We start from the raw sequence: 27,427 nt of genomic DNA on the forward strand, positions 1-27,427 counted from the left end.
CACCTGTATATATCGCTTCAAGTTGTCAGATTTTTGGACGTTCTGTTCAATGTATAGAAACCGTACGATGAATATATCTAAACTTTAACGATGATTTGAGTTATGTAACTTGTCAATTCTACGGTTCCCAATATTGGCCAATTGAACATTTCTACAGTCTTTTCAACGAGACTGATGTGTGACTTTGCAATATATTTGTAAAATTGTGTAGCGTGGTACTCATTCCTTTTTATTTACAGCCGTACATGAAATGAAATGCATTTAGCCTAACGAATTAATGACTTTTGGTGAAAAAATGTATACAAAATCCCGAGGTGTTCCTTTCCATTTTCTCATCAAATTCTAGACAGTGAATTGAGAATAATCTTCACATCTACAAATACATATATACTTCTACTGTCGTAAGAATAACATAAAATTCCATGTAAAAAATTATTAGAATGTTTTTTTATATACATAGACATTCTGAAAACACAGTTGGAACATCTGTGACGTACAGCTTTTAAATGAAAGATATAATGTAACGGAGAGTGACTACATTTTTTTACCAGATCATATATATCACATTGAATGACTGGTTTGTAAAATAAGCTAACAAACTATACATCTATACTGATTGAGACATTTTTTACGCACACCAATCAAGGTCTCAATTTTTCATTATGAAAAAATAAAAACAGAAAAATATATACATTAAATGCAATGAAAAAAATTTTTGTTAAATAAAATAGATCTAATTTTTGCCAATTATATATTACAAATTGTATGAACATTTTTAAGTTATGTTAGTACTTATTGGTCGCTATTTGCAACGTTATATTTTTTATAAGAAAAATTTTTAAACAATTTGAATTTTTGTTGGAAAACTTTATAAAAATATATAAGTTAACATGTCTCGAGTGCAATTCAGAATAAAGAAAATATTAAGAACTAGATGTCTACTTTTGTTGCAAATCTCGCCATAGAATAAATAATTTTCATTACATCGTATATACGTTGTTAAAGTTGGACGAGGTTATTAATAAACCGTGCATCACTAGCACATTTTGTTATCAAAGATAACGTTGATTTTTATTACATAAGCCCTACTTACTTCTTAAAAAGTTTTTTAATCTAGAAGGAAAAAGGTAACCACTGGCTAAAAAAAATTTCAGTAGAATTTTATTATCGTATATTCTATAGTAATGTTGTTTTTATTTTATAAAATTTTTTATTTTTATACTCTCACATGGTCGATTATGTACTTCTCTCTTCATTATTATTAAATATACTATATGCTATCGTTTCCATTTGAATTATAATTATCACTTATATGTAAAATAAATTTAATTTGATACTTTCAATATTACTTGTTTTCATTTCTATAATATCTACGTGTTTCTTACTTTTCAATCCCATCTAACAAATTTGGCAAACATACTTATTTTTGGCACTAATAAATATTTCTTACTCGAAATAAGAAATTAAAGGTTTAAGTAAATGCGGTCAGCGCATTTCATTTATTTTTCAAAGTATTTTCTCATATTTAAAACTACAGTACTATATAACGAAATTATTATCAAATTATCGTTATATATATATTCGGAGTCAAAGTAAATGGAATGTTTACACATCATTTTGATAATTATATGGCAAAAACAAACTTGCATACGCACATACTTCTCTACAATTTTACTTTTTTATTAATGAAATCAAAAGTGAAAATTTTGTCATTAAAATTTTTTTATTTTATTGCGTGTGAATTATGTAAAAAATATGAATGTGTTAGTTTGGACTGAAGAACTAAAAGTTTCTGTTATATGCCATGAATTAGTCCAAACTCTGTTCAGCCGGAACGAGTTTAATTATTTGCTGAAATTAGGGTGAATGTGTATGGCTGACGTTTTTTTCAGATATGAAGCGAAAGAAAAATGGCTTTGAATGTAGATTCAATATTATGTATTAATTTAATATTCTAGAAATAAAATTATATTTTCATGAAGTTCTTTAAAATATTTAAATTGAATCTTCACTACATGAGAAATAACTTGACATTATTGTACTCTCTCTCTCTCTCTTCCCCCCTATAAATATACACACACCGTTTAAATGTTAAATACCAATATAATGATGATTTACATAATGTAAATTACATTGAAATGCATTATTTCAACTGCGACATTAATTTATTTTAAAAAGTCTTTAGTTCATATTTTATTAATTATTTTTTAAGAATTTTCGAAGTATCTTTCGCATTCACATATTAAATATAATAAAACTATGAACGATATTTATATTCTCAGAATGATTATTTAATAATCTGTTAATATTAATAATAAAACAAATTTATTCAATTTATATTCTGTAAATTTTTAATGCTCTTGCAATACATTAAAAGCAAGCAATCTAATAATCACATATCTCTTTACGTTTCCATTACATCGAATTCGATGCACATATACACTCATTGAGATATAATTTAGTACATATAACAGTTTCAAAATAGGCTTCGCTAAACACAATATATTTTCATTTTATTCATATTAATTTTATTTTTGTAGATCTTGTTGCTCCAAAATATCATTTCTTATGAATTTTAGAAAGAAGAATCACATACGCAATACAATAGCTCAGAATAGCTCAGCATGACATAATCTCCATGAATCGCTCTAAGTGGATTTTGAAATATTCATAAAGGATTATTTGGTTTTTCAATAGTAACTACAATAAAATAAATTTAGTCGCTTGATTGGAGACTTGTAAATGAATTAGTGACTACTTATCATTTGTCTATTATTTCACAGCAAGTTATTACTCGTTAATTGCTGAAAACACTGATTCAGCATCGACAAACAATGAAAATGTGATAGTCTATCTTAAAAATTAGCCGTACACAAATTTAAATAAGATATCTTGAACGACGTAGAGTTTCTGTATAGGACCGATAGTTCCCAGATAATAAATTACTGTAGTGACTCTTTCCAATTCGTTCAATAACTTTTTTAATACTGACATACGACATTGCTATGACAAAATAAATAACAGAGCTAAGGGGCCGCAACTCATAGCTCACTCTTAATGCTTATTGAAATTCATTACGTAACACAATAATGACTATGACTGTCATATATTCGATAGTCGATAGAATATTTGAAAATAATTACTATAGTCTTACATTCGTGCATTATGTGTACACTACTTGACCGGCACTAATTGTGAAAAACCAAGTCGGTTCTTTCTAACTTTGATAAATCGAATACAATTTCTTTTATCTTTTCAGAACTTAGTAAATAAGGTATCAATAAATACCAAAAAAGTTCCGAAGAAACGGTAACTTATAAAGTGAATGATTGATCAACAACATAACAATGAAAGGGATGAAAATCAATGACTTTGAATGAATAGATGTAATAAAGTCGATCGTGAAAATATTGATGATGAGCAATATGATAACAAGGAAAATGATGTACGCAAGTAGGGTAAACGAGATAAATTGGATATCTCTATTAAATAGCGAGGATTTAAAAACTAAATTGAGCTCCTTTGTGTCCTCATTTGGCATCGACGACGATATCGCGATATCGCTGTTACCTACTATGTCGGGGCTGAGGCCAGGAGCGGACAGGATCACCATGTATTACTGCATGATGTTGAGTCGGTCCCATCACTTACTTGCAGTCTTCGCTTTAATGCTTCATTTTTCCTATTCAACTTTTATCACAGTTAATAGCCTTTAATATAAGCAGCAATGTGCTTCTTTTCCTCTTCAGAGAGACCATTTTTCAGAGTTCTTCGCACTGCAAAACAGAATTCAATCTGAGTATTCGTTGAGAATAGAACGTTGGTTCTATATGTATTATTTGCCAAACATCTAAGTAACACACGAGTATCAATGTTATCCGATTCTCTACACTGCTATCTGCACACACTCAAATAAATCACATCAATGCACGTAAGATACAATCTAAAAACTGATTGGCCATCACGAAAGCTGCTAACTAAATAATTAGTCTTTATAAAAATAAATTAAACATTGCAAACATTCCAAACGGTACAATGGTATTGTTATATTTTTACTTTTGTACGTTTCGAACATATTTTTATAAATTATTATCACGTTAAAATTTATAGACATGTAGTGCCACCAAAAATTCATTAAAAAAATTCATAAATTCTAACAAATATTTTGCATGCTTTTTGTCAAGGGATGCAAGCATCAATGATTTGATTCGCTAAATATTTGAAATAAAAACAAGCTAACTCTTTCATTTTCAGGTTGCGGGCCAAGTCAAAGTGGCTTTACTTACTTCAGAGACTAATTAATAATTCATCGCATAATTTTTATGATAATAATATCTATATTAGTCAACAAAAGGCATTAGATTTTAGCAAAAAGATATCTCACGATTTAATATTTGTTTTTTTGTGATATACTATCGTCGAGCTCGATTTGAATAACGTTTCAATATTTAAAAATATGTTCAAATCTCAACGGCGTTTTTTTTTGTATAATTACAGCAGTAGGGATTTAATATCAGAAGCTATATAAAACTAGTTTACGTAAGTTTTTACCGTATAACACTTTTGTTAGTCGAAGCGATCAGTTCTTCAAGATGTTATTACGTGTGTAAAAATCTAAACTTGCAATTGACAAAAAATAAAAAATGAAAAGATGAAACAAAGAAAACAAGAAAATTAAATTTAAAAACTGAATGAATTTGTTGATTGAGCCAACCTTTCAGAATGCGACAATTATTGAATCAGGCCCAGCTCAAGGACGATACCCATCGGGTGTTGTGTTGTTCTCTCTAGTTCGCGAGCGCTTCACTATTATTTTGATAGTTAAATTATGGTTTCAGAATGCGAGATTTACTTCAATTTTAATAAATACGAGTCTATAGAAACACTAATGATCTTGGGAAGGAAACGCAAAATATTTATACCTTCAATAATATATTAGTTAAATCTTTATGATAAGGTAAAATATTTGCTTTTTCTTCAATATCTATACTGTATTATAATAAAAAAGTTAGTAATATTTATTCACATGCTACGATGCCATCACGCCGCACCCCACACCGTTTCATTTTTAGGCAACTTTCTAAATAAAGTTGTAACACTTTAAAATCATTTCTGAATTTGTAATTTTCTTACACTTTGTAGTAAAGTTAATATAACCAGTATAAGAATTCACAATTATTTAGAATTTCTTCATATCCATTATTTAATAAATTGTTTATACTTAGATTTTTTACAATTATATTATAAGAGCTACCCAATAGTTATCGAGAGATGCAAGTATTATAACATTTTTTTTCTTAAATATTCTTCTTAAAATCTTTAAACAAAAAGCATCTATGTTATTTTTTATAAAAATAATTGTGAAATTCATAAATTTTATATAAAATAATGAATTTTCATAGTCAGCACTGGATTTTACTTTTATCGCCGAATGGGATACTATTTACTATTTTCGTAAACAACTCATTAAACTAATATTCCATGGATTCGTATTTTCAAGAGGGTATCAGTGAAAGGTTGGCCTATATTTACAATCACCAAAGAGGATTGACAATTTTTCCACCATACTTCTTGGTGTACTAAATTTGACTAATATAAATTCATAACTTTTTTCCCGATTTTGGACTTTTCTTCTTAACCAAAATTTTATTAATACATGCCTATTTCTCTATAAAATATCCACAGAAAATTTTTCAAGTAAAATTTACAAAAATTGGTATTCTTTTTTCGTGTGAAACCTTCTCACTTTTTTTACAAAAAATTCCTACAAGGAATGGGAATATTTTTTTTCTCAACATCTTCCATTTTGTTAAAATGATAAAGTAAATTTAACTTCACCTTTTTTTTATCTATTCGCACGATTTTGAAATCTGTTAATTCTTTAACATTTAACAATTTTTCTCATTCACATATTACCAAACTTGTTGTTTGTCAACGAAAAAGGTTTTAATACGAAAAAAAATATTTCATTAACTATATCGAATTTTACTATTGAATATGGAGATAAGGTACCAAGAAATTCATCAAACATCTAGTTTTTTAGCTTGAAATTTAAATTTGAATTGAAATTTAATCGTCCTAGATTTGAAATAGTTAACGATTTTAAGATTACTTCAATTTTTAGATAAGCAACCATAAATTGTTATAGATATAAATTCATCTCGTTGTTTTTTAATTTAAAATGTAAAAAACAATAATTGCCAGACTAGCATACTTATATCTTCCAATGTTTGGTTCAAGGATAGATACTGTAGCAATAAAAAAAGATTTGAAAGAAGAAGAAAAAAATAAGACAAATTATTGTGCAAAAAGAGTGCAATAGTAAGGGTGTAAAATGAAAATTTGAATTACTTTTCGAAGGTATCAAACACCTTATCGTATTAGATTATATAATAATCAGATTGACTGATCATAAATCGAAATTAGAAATTTGACTTGAGAGAGAATTAAAATATATCAAAGCGTTTTCGCTGCATCGGTATCTCATGGAAAAATAAAAATTTGCTCTGTATCGAAATGAATTATTAACCGCTAATATAAACATCGTTTGACTAAAAATACTCAACGTAGTTCTTATATCCGTCCGTTTTTATATAATACTTATATAAAATAAATAAATAATAAATATTTATTTATATAGTGTGCATCATCAAAATAAAAGAAAAATGAATGGAGCAAAGACGAGAACAAAAAAGAAAAATTAATTTAAAAACACTAAGTATCAAATAAAGAATAGTAGTACGGTGCAGGGTGCAGGGATTTCACTTACAAGACTTACGATCAGCATGACGAGTACGTTTACGCTCCCGCGGTGTAGTACGAGTTGCCGGGGTTTTGGTCGCCGTTTTGACCAATGATTCAAGTAGTTCGTCATCTCCATCCGTTAGATTGCCATTGACCCGTTCGTCTTTTAAAAGCGGGCCAAGTGACATTCGTCCTGCAATGGTTGTTTAACGCATTATTTTTGGCTTTTCTATTTTGAAATAAAGTAGCTATGTATATTCAGACAAAGATTTCAAGTAAACTACCGTCTTTGCGCTGCCTCCTCCAAGGCAAAGTTCCGTGAATGCTCTCAACGTCCGAAATATCACTTCCCAGCAGCTGTCTCAATTCTGCATCAGCACGATCCTCTTTTGTCCGGAATTTGCCGACCTTTAAGAACACGTGAAAAATTGAAGGACGAATGCGAAAACTGTGCATATTAAAATAGAACGATGAACTTGTATATTAGTACTAAACGAATAAATAATATTTGTCGCTTTTATTGGCTAAACGATTATAGTTATATTTTTATAAATTTATTGAGTTTGTAATTAAAAAAATATATAGAAAAAATACACTTAAACTGACTTCTGTTATCATTTTTCCTCGTGTTTTGTTTCTCTCTCGGTGATTAGCTTTCTTTTCAAGTTGCTGCAGAACGCGCTCTCTCGTTGTTCTGTATTCAAGGGAGAACTCGGAAACAATTCGGCAAAACTCATTTGGTTTGGTATCTTGAACACGATGTAGTGGTATTCCAAGCCAGAGGATGAATTTATGAAAGCGATTAATAATACGTCGATGTACGATACTCAAAACAATTATACGCTCCGCGCAATCCGTCAAGAAGTCTGACATTCTGCACATATAAGAACCATTAATTAATAATAGCGATTACCTGTTATTACTTCGTCACTTACTTGACTTTCATCATTGTTGAGCCATCGTGCTTTGCAATGAGCTTCAAATGATCCCAGGATGCTTTACACTCACTTTCCAGCTTGTTTATGTTCATGGCAAGCTCGTCAAAGTCAACTTTTGATGCTCTGGTCACTGCTCCAATCTGAATAATAAAAAAATATTATTTAAGATTGTTATCTGGTTGATTTATGAGACAGTATGTATTCATGTGCAAAAGCTTTCTACCTCGGAATATAAATCAGTAGAACCAGGAAATTTTTCCATGACCATATGACAAAGATGGTGCAGAAGCGAATGTTTGTGAACCGTGTCTTTGACCTCTGGCACCTTTGCCAAATATTCCATTTGAAATCCTTTTACCTAAGATATATCAAGTAATCAGCTTTTTATGTCCGTATTATCTTAAGCTAAATCCGTAATTGTTAATGGATACAGACCTCATTGCCGTTAAGGAAAATACCAATCGACAGGAGTGTGCTCAGAATACCACGAAACGTTTTGTTCACTCGCAATGTTTCCATTCCTTGCTTCAAATCCATTAATGGATCTGCTACTTCCTGCAACACGATTCATTATCTAGTAACCGTCTTAATTTACAAGTATTTGGTTTTAGCACGTTTTTTATGCTGCTTCTCTTTTATTGTCTATTAGTTAATACCGATATGACCAATTTATCTATCTATGCGAGTTTTTTTTATTTTAACTTAATTTAAACTGCTATTCTAATCATAATACTGGATATAATGTTGGAATTGGTTTAACATTACTTATAATAAAAATTTATGAAAATTCTTTACATGTATTTTTAAGTGGTGTGAGATCATGTAATCCCTCGAATTGAACGTAACAACTCCAATTCATGTTAACGACTACTTCGCTTGTACATACCTTCTCCGAATTTTCAAAATCTAACTTGAAAGCCCAAAGTTTTAATCTAGCTGGGAGTTCTGAAATGGAAGCTAAAGTCAGAAGAAATTGTTCGGCTGATCCCAAAGGTAGATCAGGGTTAGCGGCCTGCGCTTCTTGTATTCGAGATCGTTCCTCTTCGGTTGGTAGCATTGTTAACAATTTCTGTCTCATATTCCATTAATGAGTCATTAAAATAGAGATTAAATATTTTAAAACTTAATTATATTCTTTTTATATTTATTCCGCCAGAAAACAAATTACCCACCTCAATACCTTCCCTATTCATAATAGTTGCATCCATTTTCAATATCGCTGTTTTTATTGATCTTGGAGGCGGTAATTTCGTCATACCAATATTAATAGCGTTCGATCTTTTATGATCCAATACAATTATTTCCTTGTTTTTATTCATTTCTTGTTGTTTCTGCAGAATAATAGAATAATTGTATACAATAAAATGCATTCACATGAAATTCGATACACATGTTTACTTTCAGAAAAAAACGTAAAGTTCTTCGCAAATTTATTTATAATGATATCGACAATAATGACTTAACGCGTATCACTTAATTTTACATATCGAGACCAAGATTACTGAATAATAAAGATTAAACCATAATCGTTAGTCAATCGTTTATAAGTTTAAAATTAACACTGATAAACACACTACTAACATATCAAGCAAGCATAGATATCCCATGTTAGCAGTTAAGTGGTTACATGTAATTATTTTCAAACATTTATCACAAAATAACAAATTGTCAGTATAATAAACAACAGTTTATAATGAATAGTAAAACAATTTCATATTTTAAAAACTGCACAAGCTATATGATTCAAAATAAAGAATTTCGTTGAATTTAACAGATCTAAGTGAATTTTAACAGTAACTTATAAACTATTGTTATTGTCACCAATTATGTACATCAATATTTTTTGACAGTTCCATCGCCATCACGGCAATGTAAAGTAGCAACGTTCATTTTTATAGTGAAAAAATATTGATTTACAAAAAAAGACTAATTGACTATAATTTTTAGTAACAATTTAATTATTCTTATATTCATATCTCAAGAGGTTCGCTTTTATATCTTTTGTAGTCATGGTTTAAACGTTGCCATTACAATTTATTGATTTAGAACACAAAGAAAAATTATGAAATCTTCTTAAATTAAAAATATTCTTCAATTGGTTTACATATGTTACCATAAGCACGATTATAAATATGGAAAAGAATGTGTATGAAACAGATGCGAAGTTGATTGTGATCAACTTGGATAACTCACCTCCTGTAAGAGTTTTTCACCAGCATGCCAATTTTTGAGTGTTCATTTGCATGAGAGCACCGACAATATTGCAAAGAATATAAGAAAAAGATTAGTTAATATTTGCAGTAAACCATCACCATCAGCCAACCACCGCTTGTTACGACGTTAACAACTTTCAAATTTTTGTCCAAATTACGATTTTGCGATTTTTCATTGAGATTGAATATCTATTTTAATATTTACATCTGTTTACTATACAGATTAAAATCAAATGGAAATAATTTAGTTATACTAGTAGCAATTTTTCAAAGACTTTTTTCTATTTTATTATAATGAAATTATGCTTAATATTCTATAGTTGTATCAAAATGAAAAGACCCATATAAAGTACTAAAATTGAACGTTTCTTAAAATTCTACTTAATTCTTATGAGTAATGCAATTACGATTGAAAAATTGAAATCAAGTATCGCAAGTATCGTGAATTGAAACAACGTTTTCGTAATGTACCAATAAAGTTGCTTGAATTTTTATTAATACGTGAATTTAACGGACATATGAGGCGTCGACTGAATGGTCTAATGGATTTGTGAGATGAGCTTATGATTAGTGATTATGCATCTAAGAGTGAGGCATTTATAAATGTGTTATTTACATTAATTCAATTTAATCAATCTTGCTGATACTTAGTGCATTAAAGAGAGGTTGACAGGTTATTTGTGCAAGTGGTGCTAAGTAAACAATTGTTTGATTGTTAAGAACAGGAAAATCATTTAATCTGAAAAAGTTGCATTAATGGAAAACAAGTTCAAAATAAGACCTATTTTCAATAATATGTGAAAGAACGTTTACGACTTCACTAAATGTCGATATCCGCGCTGTGCTTAAGTAATTTTAAATGCTTTCTGAGAAAGAGGTTCAAATAAAACCCGTGTATAATATTATATATTTTTAGATGAATTGCGGCGAAGTAAAGTTTTATTTGAATTGGTCGATATGCAATATTTTAATAATCAAGTGAACTTGTGGATAAAAGTAAAAGTGAAGTAAAGTAACCTTAGTGATGAGATCTTTGGCTCTACTTTCAAAAAGATGCTCGAGCTTTTGCGTGTCAATGGGCACCGGAGACAGTTCGTCCCAGATCATTTTATGTTTATCAAGTCGCGATAGAATTATTGGATCATCTCTAACTTCTTTCCAAAATAGCTTCACAGTTTTTTTGCTCTTTCTGTTGAGTTGAGGTGATGACTGCTGGTAAACTGGGGCGGTCGGAACTTTCGGCGGGTCCACCGCCGGAGATCTAAGCGTCGACATGGCTGCTGACTTGAGATTTACTCCAAAAAGGGGTGGTGGCGGAGAAGGTAGCGGAGGAGGAAACCGATAGACACCCGGAGGCGGTGGTGGTGGTACTCTATTCAACACAGGACCACTTGCTACTCGACAATATAATATATTACTATGAAACATGGCTAAAAAGAGGACGTCAATTGCGTGCCTGGATACGAAAAAAGCACCCTATTTAAAGTAGCTTTTTGCATCCAGATTCTCAATTGTAAAGTACGAACGATGCGGATAACAAACCAGAAGACGGAGCCATAGGAGGAGGAGGTGGAGGAGCTCCATTCGAGATGTTGACCGGGCCAAGAACGTCGATCTCGTCGTCCGAGTTGAGATCGGTAAAGTCGAGATCGCAAAGGCACAGAGGTCTTTGCATCTTTTTGATTAGCTCCTCCCAGTGTAGTTCGTTTTCTGATTTTTTTACTTCCGGCAAATTGCTTAGCAATTTTGGCGCTGTCTCACTGGTCGGCGATTTAACAAGCTCGGCTTTGGATTTGGACTTGGCAAGGCCTTCTTTTGCTTTCGATATGAGGCCGCTCATATCACCGATCCTAGGGATACAAAAAATAGAAATGTTTGCATCGTTAATCCAAAGATCTTATCATGTCAGTATCCCTGATTTAAAGGTAAAGCTGGTAAACCTCGAAACTTTCTCTTCAGCAGGATTGACATTCGTCGAAATGAGGTGTTGAGCGGCAAGCTTTTGAGTAAGATCTTTGACAGTGTTTTCACGCTTGAGCTGCAGTACTACCCGGCGATCTTCATCTTCATCTGCGTGACTATCCTGTGTGCTCTGAGCACTTTCCTCTGGACTCTTAGCATACCAGGTTTGCTGCTGTAGCGACTGCTGATTCTTCATTTCGGAATCAAATTTATTGCCAGTATTTGATGGTATTTTCGTGTCCCTACGGCTCGAGACTCGTGTCGACCTATTCGGTTCGTATAAATTGGCCGATCCGGTGCCGTTCGTAACGAGCTCATATGACGAACTGCCATTCGTATAGCGTACCCTATTAGACTGATCTATAAAAGTGAAATGTCAAATTGAAGCTGGCTCATTGATTTTTCAAATCACGACAAATAAGTAGACTCTCAAGGACTGACTGACTTTGATCGCTGGCTGGCTGCCCAAAAGAAGCTCGCATATTCGCGCTGGCCTCTTGCTGTTCTCTTATAAAACTCCTTTGCCTCTCGGCACGTTCGCGGCGCCGTCGCAGGGCTGGCGTTACACCAACGTCCACTAGAACGAACAATAACGAGTAAGCAACAAAGTGCGTCCAATTAGAATTTTGCAGAAAAATGTAATGTAAGCCGGGCTCACTGGAGGACTTGTCGCTGTAACTTCCATTCATATTGTTGAGAGGTGCATTGAGACTCTGAGAGCTTTGCGAACTGCTAGATTCGGCGTCATCATCATCGTCCTCGTCTTCGTCGTCGTCGTCCTCCTCCTCTTCTTCTTCTCCGGTCTCAAGGCCACGTGCGTGATGCTCGCTCTTGTTAAGCAAATTGCGATGCTCCAGTTGGCGACGGTTATTCGACATGCCATGCCGCAGAAGCTGGGTCGTACCATGAGGCGAAGTACCCGTTGAGTGGCGTCTGGACTTTCGACGTTCCTGTGACTCGACCAAAGACTTTCGGTTGCGCAGCGTTTTTCTGAAAAAATTCAGAAATGTAGCGAACAATCAATTCATCATAAAAATCAACAATGTAGCGTAGTTAATTGACGACATACCGAATGTTGTCATCTAGCGTCCTGATAGGCGAGTTTACGGAGAAGAGGTCACGCTCGTTACTGTCCTCGTGATGCAAAACTGCTTCATAGATGTGAAATTGCCTAAGGAGATCAAGATCGGTGCCTTGCTTGCCCATGTAATTTTGTATGATGATCTGGATACCCTGCTCCTCGAGGCAGTCAACCTGGTCGTAGTATGTGTCCTGGTCGGGTATGCCGTTGAGACACTTGTTGACCAGACTCATGGTGTAGATCAGCAACTCAGTGTCTGCGGCATCGTAGTCTTTGAGAAGCTTCATGACATTCGTCCAGGGTATCATGCCACGCGATGTGTCGATCGAACGAATCGCCCGCACCAGCAGTAAACTATTGCTTTCTACATATTCGACGAATACTAGCAGCAGCTTCAGTGCGGTTTTGACCACCAGCCGAAAGCGACTGGCTATCAGGCTGTACAGCCACTGCACTGTTTGTCCGTGCTCCATTACACCATTCATCCCATCCACATACAACATCACCTGGCCCAAAGCTGTAATATTAATTAATACAGAATTTGATACGGATATTCATCACTGAAACGATCTATTTCGTTTGATTATGTCGACAATAGTTATTATTAACAAAATTGACACAGACTTCATTAAGTTATTTGAATTTTCTTTTTTAGACTTATAATTAAAATTTTATTTATGGTTTTTCAATCACGTAATACTCGCCTTTCGTGACAGAGTACATTCAGTTGAATTACTATCTTTTGAAAGCTTTATTTATTGAATTCCAAACGGATGTATTTTCGGACTTGAGAGACCGAATTATCATGACTACTGATGTAACTATTGTAACTATCTAACCATATTCAAGGTTTTGATCCGCATAAAAAGTAAACAATCAGCTTACCACGTAATATATAATTTTGATAATTTTGATCAGCTTCACTGCCAACTTTTATGAGACAAGCTAATCCATCGTTTTGCACGAACTCGTGCACCAGATCTTTGTCTTCCTATAATTAAATTAACAAACATTTCACTATTACATCAAGAATGAGAAATAAATTATCGTAAATCAACTTATGCAAGTTTAGCTTGAAGAGGAAATAAGGTGAAATAAAAACACCAACCTGAAATATTTGTTTAAGAGAAAAGAGAGCACGACGTAGTTCGCGACCTTCGCTATTCAGTAATTTTTCTGCAACACACAGATGAACATTTTTTTTTATGCAATTTTAATCACACTTTTTAATCATGATACAGCTATTAGATAACTTGACATACACTTATGACAAAACACCAAATTAATATTTTCAGTACAAATAATCGATGTTTCGAGGTGTCTGGTGACTAATACTAGGTGACGGATTTTTTCAAACATAGCACAATTATTGTACATCATTTGTCCAAATTTTATCCATCAAAACATTAATTAAATTAAATGTTATTGACTTTTAAAAAATAATAATAAAATTTTTTTCAAAAGCTATCGAAGATATAGGGATCAATTTTTTTTCATCTACATGTGTGTGTAGAGCCTTAAACATTGAACATTTTTGTAGCAAAAAAACTTTTTATTTACAAAAGTTTGAAAGTTTTAGTTCTCCATTTCACATTTCTTTTAAATAATTGCCAATAGTTTGTTTTTTTTCTTTATTTTAATTTAAAAAAAACGTAAAACTAAGAAAAAAATATATTTAAAATCATATTTCAAAAAAAATTTACGGATTTTGACAAGCTACTTTCATTTATTTTTCATTTGCCCTTATTTAGAAATATATAAACAGTTACCGACATAAATAAATAGTTTTTCATTTTTGTAAAATTGTTTCAATTCATCCGGTATTTTGAAATTAACTAATAATGTTTACAACTCACCTATGATAGTGTGGACTCGAACCGACAGTTGAGTCCTAAGAACGATAGAATTTTTACGACTGCAACAGAAGCAAACATAAAATTAAAATGTATCTACACATCCAATTTTTATTTTCAAATTTAGTTTGAATTGTTTTCTCCTATTTCTACGGCATCTCTAGTATTTTTTAAAATAATTATCTTTTCAAAGTTCATTTTTCATTTTTAGATTAAAAAAAATGTTTTTAAATTTATTTTCGAAATATTTGAATTCTGATTATTGAATGATTAGCTCTTAACGTTCAAAAATTCTTTCGATGTTTTTGTAAATATCATCTTTCCAATTACACAATTTTCATGATTTAATCTTGTTTAGGTCAACGTAACTTTTAATTATTTTCCACCAAATTGATGTAGTTTTTATAATACGATATAATAAGATTTTCTTGCAAATACGATGTGACTTAGACATCTTTCGTTTACGATTGATTTAGTTATTGTTAGTTTTCTCTTACATCGAGAAAGTCTAGTTGAAATTTCGGTCTTATAAGGAATATTAAAGAAAGATTATACGTTGGTTATTGTTTAATAGCGAAGGAATAGGTTGAGCAGCTGTGAAGGTGTATATATGTACATGCGTATGTGTATGAAGGCATATAGAGCACAAGTATGTATCTGGGTAAGCGTATGTGAGCGGTAAAGTTCAAGTACTGTGCCAGAGGCTATGTGTGAACCTTCCCACGAGGCGCGAGCAGGACATGCCTGAGAATCTACGTCTCGACGAGGACAATGGATTGGAGAAAAAAGGCAGCCAGATAGGGAAGACGAAAGAAAAAGAGGAAGAGAAGTGGGAAAAGAAAAAAATTGTGTACATAGCTGAACCAATCAAGTCAAGCAAAGTGAGAGGGAGACCAACAGACTGAGACAAGAGAACTACTAAAACTACTAAACTGTAAATGAGCTACAAGCTATACTATCTGTTAAGATTCAGTTAAAAGATATATTTTATAATGATTTGTAAAGTGTTATTAAAATATATCATACTTCTCTAAGAAAAATAATTATAAACAGTCAAATATAAACACAGCTATTGATTGTAGACAATAAAATGGTTTTTACCCATCCTTGATAGTATTCTACTTGAATGTGTTATTTGTGTACTTTCAACTAAACCTTTTCTCACTGATTATATATTTCAAGTAAATTTCGCAAAGCGGTAAAAAATTATTAAAAATTAACGATTTATGTTATAGTATTTGTAAAATAAAAAAAATTTTCTATTTTGAAAATACCATATAATTTTATCGGATGAATATTACTCTCGTTTTAGTTATTGTGCATGTCATATAAAGAAAAACATGGCTTTTGCCGAAATGTATTACGAAGTCATAGAGTACGTTACCAACCAGTAAGGAGGCATACTGCTTCCTTATTAATTTCTTCATAACTCTACAAATACACTACATGACCAAAACTAATAGATACTTGATAAATTAACAAAATTACAGTTTTACCGGATACATTTAACGCGTAATTTGCAAAACCTTTTCCGCTAAATTGGAAAACCCGTTCCCGAAAAGATTTACACATTACTTTGCCTCTCAAAAGTTTATAGCGGCGCGAGTGACTTTCAAGCATCGACTGGTTGGCAAGCCAAGACCTTCCCTTGCTTGCTCTCAGCATATATGACTGTATACGATCAACTGGTGGGAGTTCATTGAAATAAGCACCATACCTCAGTCTCAATTTACCTCATATAAACCTAAGTTAATATAGAAATACCTTTTAAAATTATGAACATAAGTAGTTTATACGATTCAGAGTCACGATTTCAGTAACCTTTCAAGAAAAAGATACTTGTATTATTTATCTTTTATAATCTTCTGTGGGTATCAAAATTCCGAGATGAATTTCATTTCATGTCATTACTTATCCATATTTGATGCGTCCAACAAATATCCGTTTATCCGGAAAATTCTTATTTTTTACCTTGTATTTTTTATTTTAGTAGCAAAAAAAATTTTCAACAAAAAAATATTGAAGTTACATTTAGAATACTTACTTAGATTGAAAGCCTTCAAACTCTTCTTGTTGTTCACTAATAGAAGCTTCGAGATCTAGGTAAGCACCATAATCACCATCCTTATAAAGCTGAAGAGCACTGTCGTCAAGCTTTAATAAAGAGCAATAAATATCAGATTTCATTCATTATTAACATGTAAGACTATTTAACAAAATTATTGATAAGGGAATGAGAGATTCTGGCAAGATCTATGGCAAGGTTCATATTACAATTTTTCTTTATTCTGTAAACTATTTGCAAGACAACCTCAACGTGCTATATTGAGAACAAAATTAAGACATTGTAAACACTTTATGATGTTTCGTTGGTATGTTTTTATTGAAACCACGATAAATAGTGTTAAACATTTATCCGTATACTTGATGAAAGAAACCGAATTAAAAGTTCGAAGATATACAAAAGTACCATTGATTTTTAAGACTGAACAAAAACACGAGTTAACAGACTTCATTGCAATTTTATTGAAGAGCCTAATTTATAAAAATGAATTTCTTTCTCGAATCTAATATTTTTTGCGATAATTAAGACTAAAGGTTATTATAAAAAACTTGCATATTGTTTTGCTATTCAAAATATTATTGCAATTTTGAACAGTCAGAATAGTCACAGACGAGAGTCACACATTTTATAATACTGACATCAGTATATTAATGTCATATAAATTCATGTAAACACTACATTTTTCATTTATAATAATTAAAAATAACTTGAACACAACGTCCGAAAATTAACGTGAACAAAACTTTTATTTTTGCTAAACCGGAACAGTTCAAAGCTTAACTAAAATAATGCTGCTTAAAAAATAGATAACATATATTTATTATTATATATATTGGATTGAACTAGATCTTGTTTTTATAACAAGGCTATTAATAAATAAATGAATAGAATGAGTATAAGAAACTTTTTTAAATTTGTTTACTTTTTAAGCATTTGGAATAAAGTATACAAAAATATTTATTATTTATAACTACGTGACGTGATTACGAAATGTAGACAGAGTTTTTTTAGTAATAGTAATAAAACGAAACAATATTAAACTTTAATTCAGAAATAAATTTTTTTATTTGCTTTTAGTAACTTAATAACATAAAACAAAAAATTAAAACTGCAGCATCTTAAAATGCTAATTCCGACAGTTTTTATATAATATTCTCCACGTTTTCTAAAGATAAAGTGTTAGGCTGGATATCCAAAAATATAGTAGAAAGTAGTACAGGCTGTCGGTGACCCAGTAGAACGTGGATAAAAATAGAATTGGTCATTTTCGCGAAAATATAGCTTTAGGAAATTCCTAAAAACCATTAAAAATGATCAAGAGATACTTAATACAAATCAATATATTCAATATTCGTATGCACGTAGAATTTTCTTTTATAATCGGCTGTTTGTTTATAATTTTAAAGTTGAAACTCACGATGAAAATATTATAGAATAGACAATTAATTACTCAGTAACTAAAAATAATTATTCGTGAACTGTGTATCAACGTTGATTAGTTTTCGTTGCATTCTCCTACACCTGATCAAACCTGCCGGTAAATAAAATTTGAATCGATAGGAATAAATAAATGTAATTTTTTTCAAAATAGAATAAAAGCTTTTTTAAAAGAAAATCTACAACTTTTTGAAAACTTTCATGCTTTAGCAAGTCGAGATACCCCAAAAACAAAATATTTCGTTGAAGCCCATACAACTTGTAGGTATTTGTGTGGGTAACGTTTTTTTCTGTAAATGAATTTATAATAGTGTTAATTTTAAATTATATGGAATTCATTTTTAATAAATTATGCAACATTTGTGCTATGTATAACAAATGTTTGAATTATAAGTTCGTTCGGCTAAATCATGTCCCGCTTTAATTGGTATTATTTAGGACTGGTTATTTTGGAACAAATATTGCTCTAATTTTTAAGAACATAATTTTTCTTGTATTAAAATTTGTAATTATGATTCAGAATGAATGGACAAATATCTCGAAAAAACTTCGGAAATTTCAATTCATACGTAGTTTAATTTTGAACAAAATAATTTACAAGAATATTCTCAATCTGTCCTATTAGAGTATAGGCTTTATTAGGCTAAATAAAAGAACATTGAATTACAGCAGCCTCCGTGTTTTAATATACATTACAAAAATGATTAATCTTTATCAAAGGTCAAATAAAATAATTTAGCTAAGTTTTCATAAACTACTTCCTTAAAACAATTAGTAATTTGTCTTAAAACAAAAATGAACACTCTTCAGCGAATGAAGTCATAAATTTTTTAAATCGAGGCAATGGCGTCGATAAAAGTAGATTTTTTAAATATTTATAATTGATTTTGTGTCATCGCATATTATCTACATCCGCTACCCATGTATACCCATTCATTTTATCAGTTAGTTTGACACGCACTAACGTACGAAATATGCACAAAAGCATTGAACTCTATAAGCTTCAAGTGGAACATAAAAAGAATGAGAAAGATCTTTAATACAAATTGATGAACTATTGAATATAACTCATACCACAAGTACTTTGTATAAATTAAAAAATAAAGAAGTAAATTAACGTACAGCGTAAGACGTCTATATGTTGTACTCATGCTCGCAAGAGTTGTCGTGACTTTGCAGGTATATGTTTCTGTGTATGCAACCATGATCACGCTGGAGTGGGGAGTATAGAGAAAAGAAAGGAACGAGGGCTTCAAGGAATGGAACCAGGGTCAGCTACGGCAGTATGGGCAATGACAACGCTTAGTTGTCTGAACTCTAGGCATACAGAAACCAGAGTGCAGATCTGAGTTGACTATATACTTTATTCGCAATACATGGGAAAATCGCGTGAAATAAAAAATGTTCTTAAGAATACGATGAACTTGTTATTTTCATACTAATTACAACTCGTCAATATACATTACTAATATTTACTTTTTAATATGTGATGAATAATATTTTTGTAATAATACATTTTGTAACTTTATCTTGCCGTTAGATTGAAAATACACATATACAAGCAAAAGTTTGAAGTACTAAAAACTAAATGCTTGTATTTTCATCAATGCTATTCTCTTAAAATGTTTAAATAATAAGCAATTGTGAATCACATATTATTCACGTTAATGAAAAAAAATACTGTTGTTATTTATTTGTTCTTTTGTCAACGATTATTATTTTAGTTACAGCTTTTCATTTTTTTTCAATTTCACGATTACTAATTTTACTTTTTTAACTTATTCATTCATTTTTTTATTAATATAATATAAAATATGATATAATCTATTGTAAATTTGATAGATATAAATTATTTAAGAAAACTTCATCCAAAGTCTATCGATGTAAATGATTCGTTGACGACAAAGATGGTTTTTAATTGAAAAAAGCATGTTCACATTGAGTAGTGCATAAAATGACTTGAATTAAATTAGAGAATATTGAAACAAACTAATAATATAATTGAAAATTATGGAAAAGTTGGAGTTATGAATGTATAGATAGAAAATTGCCGAAAAAATGGAGTGCAAATATAAAATTTTTGCGATATTTCGCATAGAATCATACAAAAAATGTATTATATAGATATTAAAAAAAAATAGCAGTCATGTGCAGAAGTTTTATACATCTAGAAAGAGATTAACTCAATATAGAACCGTCGAACGATGAGCACATCGCTGTTACAAGAGCGCAATAGAAAGATCGATCGAATTTGGTTGACTTATTGTGGCTTCGCTTGAACTAGCTCGGTATACCCCACAACTCCAAAAGTCTAAAGTATTTCTTATTTGTGTTTTTATTTAGGCTTTATTACGTGGTTCTTTATTATGCTATTTTATCTATTAATATATTGTTGTCACGTTCCCCCAAAACCTTCATTTTTCCGCATAATACTTTCTAACTTATGATTATCGGAAGTTTGTGAAACAATACCCTAGAGTCTTAAATAGTTCGCACTAAATATTTTATTGTCCTGAAAAGTAATTTGATTTTAATATAGAAATACATTTCTAGCGAACTACTTTTTCGGAATTTTCTATCGAAGGAAATAATAAGCAACAGTTACTGCATAATTGTCTTACGTTTGTTCGAAAAGTAAGAGCATAAAAAAATATAAGTATTTGGTAATAAAAAAAAAATCATAATTTTTCATTGGATATGGTCGAAATACCTGACTGATTTTTAGAGATAGTAAAAGGTAATAAAAAATGTTAATAAGTGCTTACCAAATATTTTAGCAAATGACTTAAATGTTTTCGCATATAATAACCATGTCTCTTGATACAGTAATAAATATTATGTCTTTGACAGTAGCAAGAACATAAATGCCTACTGATCCTGACTTTTGTAAAATGACAGTACGAGTGAGTATAAAAAAAAATATCACAGCTCAATGCCATGATATCGGTTTTTACGGTCACTGGTCATTGATATATTTGTTTTTGAAATGCCGATGTTCGGAGCGGAGCACTAAAAAAGTGTACTTACTCGATGAGGTGCTCGAAGCAAACGATGTACCGCGGCAAGTTGGTTAATGAGAGGCAAGGTCGCGCTGAAGGTATGTAATGGTGGTCTAGGTGGTTCCGGGTATGAGCTTGCGTAAGCGAATGGGTCCACATCGTTAAGATATTGAACTCTACATGTTAGAGACATTTTGGCGGCGTAAGGTGCTTTGTCAGGTTGAAAATTGGGGGATGGCTGCTGCAGCACTGTAGCTCCCCCGGGGCACGAGAGATGACTACACGCAGTGGTACTTGTACGCACGCCAGATTGACACCGGTGTACCCTTCCTCAGGGATGTTGCTGTAACGAGGCCCACTACTTCGTTAACTTTTGAGCAAAGAACAATCTGTTTTTGCACTGCAATTCTCTAATTCACATATTTGCTCTACATCTTGCCATACTTTTTGTATTGATGCAATTAATAAGGTACAAAATTTTGCTTGGCCAATCAGCATTGACTTTTACTGACTAAACTATAAGTGCAGACAAAAAGGCTACAGTATATACAGCAAAATCTTTTCTTGTCTGTGTTTGCGTCGAACTACACCGAAAACCGGTTGTTGACTCTCTCTTTCTTTCCCTTACTCCCTTTCGCCTTCCTCTCTCTCTCTCTCTCTCTCTCTCTCTCTCTCTCTCTCTCTCTCTCTCTCTCTCTCTCTCTCTCTCTCTCTCTCTCTCTTTCGATGTAAAAGAAAATTTGTTATTTATAAGTCTGTAATAACAACTATTATTTGAAAGTCTGCTTATTACTCATACAGATGATTGAATAATTCCGATTAAACAAGATCGAATAAATTTGGTTCAATTCAGATTTAAAAATATAAATTGTCATTAAATAAATCAAGTAATTGCAATTTAATAAGCAGTGACTGATTTTTCGATTCTACTCTAACATTAAGCCAGCTTTACTTGACCTATCTCGTGTAGATAAACATTCAAGTGCTACGAGTTTTAACGTTTGTCCAGAATTTATTTACAGTTCAGATTATTGTTACTATATACTCAAATTGACACAAAAGTTAAAAAAAAATATTCGATTAAAAAAAAAGAAAAAAATATTCACAAACATTTTTTGTTACTGTTGTCGGTGATTCTGCAGTAAAATCTAATATTACCGAGTGAACGTTCTGTAATATTATGATGCTCTGCCGAAAATCTTATTTACGTTGACATCCTGCTTCAGTTATTTGCTAAAGGCAATCAGAGCTCAACGAAGGCAAATGCAAATGTTATTGATGAAAGACAAGCAACTGATGAATATTCAAATATGATTTTCGGAGACAGAAACTGAGAGTAAGAGATAGAGAAGAAAAAGAGAGGGGGAGAAAAGAGTCCGCTCTGCGACGTCAAGAGATAAGAAATTACAACTTTTCACATAAAACTTGGCTAGCTGCGACACAATGAATGTAATCATTAGAGAGAAAATATACGCGAATTATAAATTAAGCAGCTTGATTCTCAATGAGATTTCAAAAATATCGAATGCAGGATAGTCAGTTTTGCTCAAAAGCAAGCAGGCACCGCTGAAACATGACAAAGAAAGAGAAAGAGCCCGGAGTAAAAGAGAAGCACCCACCAGTCGATGTAACAACAGAAGTATACAGCAAAACAGTTGCGTCGATTCCATCGTAACTTGGCTCGTTTTCTTGACTCTAACGCTGGGTTTGTGGTAATTTTATACTGAATAATCAAGGCTAATAGTAAGCCTGTACCAATTGCTGCTAAAGACAATTGATAAAGTTTTTATTTATGCATTCCCGGAGCAAGATTCACACAAGTCTAACGCGAGACGACGAGAGGCACAATATACATTTTCAGCCGACTCTTCTCACGGATGCACTCCCGACGCTTTTCTTCTTGCTCTTCTCATTTCACTCGCTGAGCACGGGCTTGTATTGTCAGGTAAAAACAACCATGTATATGCCACATGCACGAAACAAAGGCACTGCCGAGCGAATGCCAGCTGTATCATATGCTAAATCTGATAACACTCAAGAAATGCATGTTCTTTATTGTTGAGTCACAACTATCAATTAATATTGATCACTAAGTTGATTCACTGCTACTATTTCACTATTTATTATCTGAGTGATGATGGAAATGTCGTGGATAAATTATTGAAAGTTGTGGAACAATAAAAAAGCCGTTGAAAATGCTGTCAAACCATGCAACATTCATAACCAAACTGTCGAGCGGCCGCCGCGGCACTGAGTATCGCTTGAGCTCGCCGTTGCCATTCGACTCGCGGGACAACTCGGTTCTCGCCGTACATACTCTCGCGGCGAGAGAAAGAGAGAACGCGAGAGAGTGACAAAGAGGCAAGAGGGAGAGGGAGAAAAGAGCGAGACAAACTGTTAGAGTAGGGGGCGAAACGAAAGAGAGAGAAGGTGAAAGCACGTACTAGAGCGGCTGACACCTGTCGGTCCCTCGGCAATGTGACTTCGCTGCAGTTTGTAGGCTGTTACCGGTACCCTAGATGGCGCTAAATACTGAGTGCTACCAATTATAATCCCACGAGCATATATATATTTTACCTTTGCAGGCTACCCAGCTAAGAACGTTTCTTTCACATATCTGTCTCCAATTTTAACAATCATGTATATTCCTTTGGCATTGTCATACTTGGATCACTTTTGCGCTTAACAACTGTTATTTAAGTGATCAAGCAATATGCGGAAACGTTGAACTAAATTATCGTTACACTGTATAATTGCAATGTTTACCTATTTACTGATACTTAAAAATTGCACGGTAATGAGGAATTGCTTGCTATTTAGTTTTTCATAAATTGCCAGTAATCTTGCAGTAGGAGTAATTATTGCTGTTGCAACAACAGGTTGAATAACCGTATTAGCGTGTAATTATTTATGTAGTTGTATACGGTGGAATAATAATTAAGAAATCGTTATCTTATCCGATGATATTTAAATGAAATAAATGAAAAACTTAGGTCTTTGATTAATGGCTCTGAGAATCGGCTTGTAAACAAGCAAATATGAAACATCCAGTGTTATAAATAAAAATGATGACACTCAAGTTTTTCATTTTTAAATTCATTTTCAGAAAAATCGTTTTGGACCAAATGAAAATTGAAAATGTAAATTATCTAGTAGATATATGGAAACAACTTAAACGAGTCTTAAACTCAAAAAAATATTGCAGTGATTTAAGGTTTTGAAAATTCAAATGCTATGTCGTACTCACACGAAAAGAAAATAATAAATACTTTACCGGCATATAGTTTTGGGCCAGTTGTATCTCAGCATTCCTGTAATAGCATAAACTTGTTATTGTTCATCACTTGTTTCAATTGCTTGATAAATAAATGATTCGCATATTACTTGTCGTTTTGTTAATCACCCGTATTTTTTTTTCGAGAATATGATCGCTTGTCTGTGAATATCATTACCTGTGTATGTACAAGTTCTTATAAGTGTCTGTTCTATTGCCGTGAAGACCAACTTCGCAGATTGTCTCGTTTCTGTCTGAAATGTATTCTAAAAGCAGATAGTTAAAATTTAGTAAGACTAACAGCAAAGTATTTCGAGGCATCAAGAGATCATTGACCTGCGAAATGTTCGTTTTGTTTTTCCATGTCTCTACAAGCTTGGTCAAATTCGACGAGACCTTCAAGTAAATCATCAATGTTCGTTTGGTTTCCAATGTACAGAGATGTATTATTTGGTTTTTGATACTCAAATAATTCGCTCGACTGATCATTCGAAGAGAAGTTGCCTTTGATATTATCGTACGGTGAACTCCGACCCCCGCTAAATATGTTTGCAGAAATCTCACGCTGCAAAAATGTAGTTAAAGTATCATTAGTTTGAAACTGTTTTGAATGCAATTGTGAAAGACAGAGAAGAAAATTTTACTCCTTCTAGACTTGTTCGATCGGTAAATGTTTCATTCGAAAGGGGGAACGTTGCCGAGCATCTACACCCTCTATCAACTTCATCAGTACTTTGGCACTGCTGGTTTCGTTGAATACCAGTACAATCAACTTGATGCAATGACTCGGATGAATCGTCAGAATGGCTATCAGATAAACTTATTCTTTCGACGCCCTCAGGAACATTGGAAGAACTGTCAAGCCACCAGGGCCGTTCACCAGAGTCAATGTGTCGAAGTCTATTGAAACGATTTTGAGTCTGTTGGGACTCTTGCTCATCGCTCCTTTTTTCTTTGTATTGGCTACTTTGACTGACGTTTGGAGACACTGGTATAACATCGACACCTTCTGGTATATTATTTGGATCGTCGCTCAACCACCAGGCTCTTTCACCCGATTTCTCATGTCTTAACGCGCGGTTTTTGGTCATATATACTTCAGGGCTCGAAGGCTTACTCTGACCCGAATTTCCAGATTGAATATCAAGCGACTGCGGAGAACTTCCTCTGACTGGGGATGCCGTCTCATTTTTCAAAGAAAGAAGGTTATTGTTGAGTGTACAATCATTGTCGTTGTCATCGACCCACCAACAGCGCTCTTCTGATCCCTGATGCCAAATTTGGAATTTAAATTTACCTGTATAATCAAACAAATACGTTTATTAATCAAACAGATACAATAACAATTGAGAGTTCACAACATCAGTTTGACAGTAGGCAAGATTGAAAAGAAAAGTGTGAATTCAAAGAAAAGAACAGTATATTGTATGCGTAAATAATAAGGTAGATGACCTATATCCGAAAAGCGGTTCCGCGTGCATTTTATTACACGATCATATACGTTAATCGTACACTCTTGTCTATATGTGCGAAAATATAAATAAATGTTAAATATGTAAATGTACCATCGTCTGGGAGTACACTGCTAATAGTAGTATCCTGGATGGTATCATCGCTGGCCACGCTGAAGTGGCGTTCAACGCCCTCTGGTACATTATCTGAATTGGGATCGAGCCACCAAGGTACTTCATCTGAAAATTGATGTCGTGCTTGGCCAGAATTTTTATTTGCCGGCGAACTGTCGTCTAAATTTGTACATTGTGGACCGTTTGATGAACTTTGCGGAAGTGACACTCTGCTGTTTCCTTCGACGAAACTCGCGGTACAGCAGCTTTTACTATTCGAAAGAATGGCGGTAGCTGATGGATTATGCATTAGCGGCACCGATTTCTCGTCGGTATTGTGGAAAGCATCACTCGTTGATTTTGAAGTAGATCGCGTCCTCGCTAAGCTATTTACGTTTATAGATCGTTCATCCACTGATGAAACTAATTGTTTCGCGTCGGTAATTAGCGCGCTCGACTCGTTCTTATTTTTCGAGATTCTCGACTTGTTTGCGTAGTTCGACTGATTTTCTTCCTTGTTTTCGTTGCTGCTGTTAGAACCACTGGCGTCGCTACTGAACGACTGTAAAATATTAGCATTATAATTGTCCGGCAATGCGATGTTCACTAGTGAATAAAACTAAACGAATGAAGCATGAGAAAATACCTGTGAAGAGGAACCTGCAGGGAACTGGCGATTGCTAGGCGTCGTGGTGCTACTAGAGCTATTTGCTTGTGAATCTTGGCAACTGATCGATGGGTTTTTCGTGGATTTTTGACGATATTTCTTTTGAGAGAGAATCTGAGATCTGGAGGCGTCACCATTTTCCATATTCAACGCAGATTTACGAAAATCTTTATTGACGTACTTATTAATAGGGCTTGACATTTTTTTCCTGATCATTTCGAATTTGGGAATCGGTGGCTTTTTGTTACGCACGTCTGACGATACAGTTTGAGTTAAACTCACTGGCGACACAACTGGTATAATCTCGCGTTTGCCACTTGACGATTTGGATACATCGCTAGCGCTTTGGCTACTAATACTATTATTACTATCGCTGCTAATGTTACTACCACTGCTACTGCCACTACAGCTGCTGCTGCTGCTGCTGCTGCTGGTGCTGTTGCTACTGCTGCTACTTTTACTGGTACTGCCACTGTCGCGGCTACTGCTGCTGCTGCTGCTACTGGCAGTGGCGGCGACGGTGGTAGTGGTGGCAGCTGATTTTATTTTTATCGCAGTCAATTCTGTAGTCGAGAGCGAGCTTGACGATGGCACAAGCTTGCGGCTAGATCGAGCACTATTGTTGCAGC

General features: G+C 32.9%; 1 protein-coding gene across 2 annotated transcripts; it reads right to left on the reverse strand.

The window, feature by feature from the left end:
- Positions 1–82: 82 nt before the first annotated feature.
- LOC131664811 (FH1/FH2 domain-containing protein 3) lies at positions 83–27,209 on the reverse strand. Of its 2 annotated transcripts, XM_058936203.1 has the most exons (26): positions 26,778–27,209; positions 26,132–26,693; positions 25,211–25,863; positions 24,903–25,131; positions 24,745–24,832; positions 24,567–24,603; positions 16,836–16,945; positions 14,795–14,853; positions 14,047–14,114; positions 13,824–13,929; positions 12,927–13,455; positions 12,516–12,847; positions 12,303–12,434; positions 11,836–12,217; positions 11,438–11,745; positions 10,913–11,289; positions 8,855–9,013; positions 8,569–8,751; positions 8,118–8,237; positions 7,906–8,040; positions 7,680–7,822; positions 7,351–7,618; positions 7,029–7,152; positions 6,779–6,937; positions 4,715–4,806; positions 83–3,776 (listed from the first exon to the last, which is right to left on the reverse strand). In XM_058936203.1, exons 1-25 carry the CDS (start codon positions 27,012–27,014, stop codon positions 4,751–4,753), a joined length of 5,556 nt encoding a protein of 1,851 aa, XP_058792186.1. In that variant the 5' UTR covers positions 27,015–27,209; the 3' UTR covers positions 83–3,776; positions 4,715–4,750. The 2 variants fall into 2 exon arrangements, with proteins under 2 accessions (XP_058792186.1, XP_058792185.1); XM_058936202.1 differs by lacking the exon at positions 4,715–4,806 and having other exon boundaries at positions 6,770–6,937.
- Positions 27,210–27,427: the final 218 nt, after the last annotated feature.

The sequence above is a fragment of the Phymastichus coffea genome, unplaced genomic scaffold (genome assembly GCF_024137745.1).
Source record: "Phymastichus coffea isolate CEN01 unplaced genomic scaffold, Cenicafe_Pcof_1.1 PCOF00045, whole genome shotgun sequence".
Lineage (NCBI taxonomy): Eukaryota > Metazoa > Arthropoda > Insecta > Hymenoptera > Eulophidae > Phymastichus > Phymastichus coffea.

Bases quoted from the DNA above. Each gene is read 5' to 3' on its own strand.
- LOC131664811 (XM_058936202.1), bottom strand. From the start codon at position 27,014: ATGATCAGGAAAAAAATGTCAAGCCCTATTAATAAGTACGTCAATAAA. The intron at 24,833-24,902 runs GTCAATGATCTC...ATCTGCTTTTAG, and splicing joins ACAAAACGAACATTTCGCAG to AATACATTTCAGACAGAAAC. The intron at 14,115-14,794 runs GTGAGTTGTAAA...TGTGTGTTGCAG, and splicing joins TCGAGTCCACACTATCATAG to AAAAATTACTGAATAGCGAA.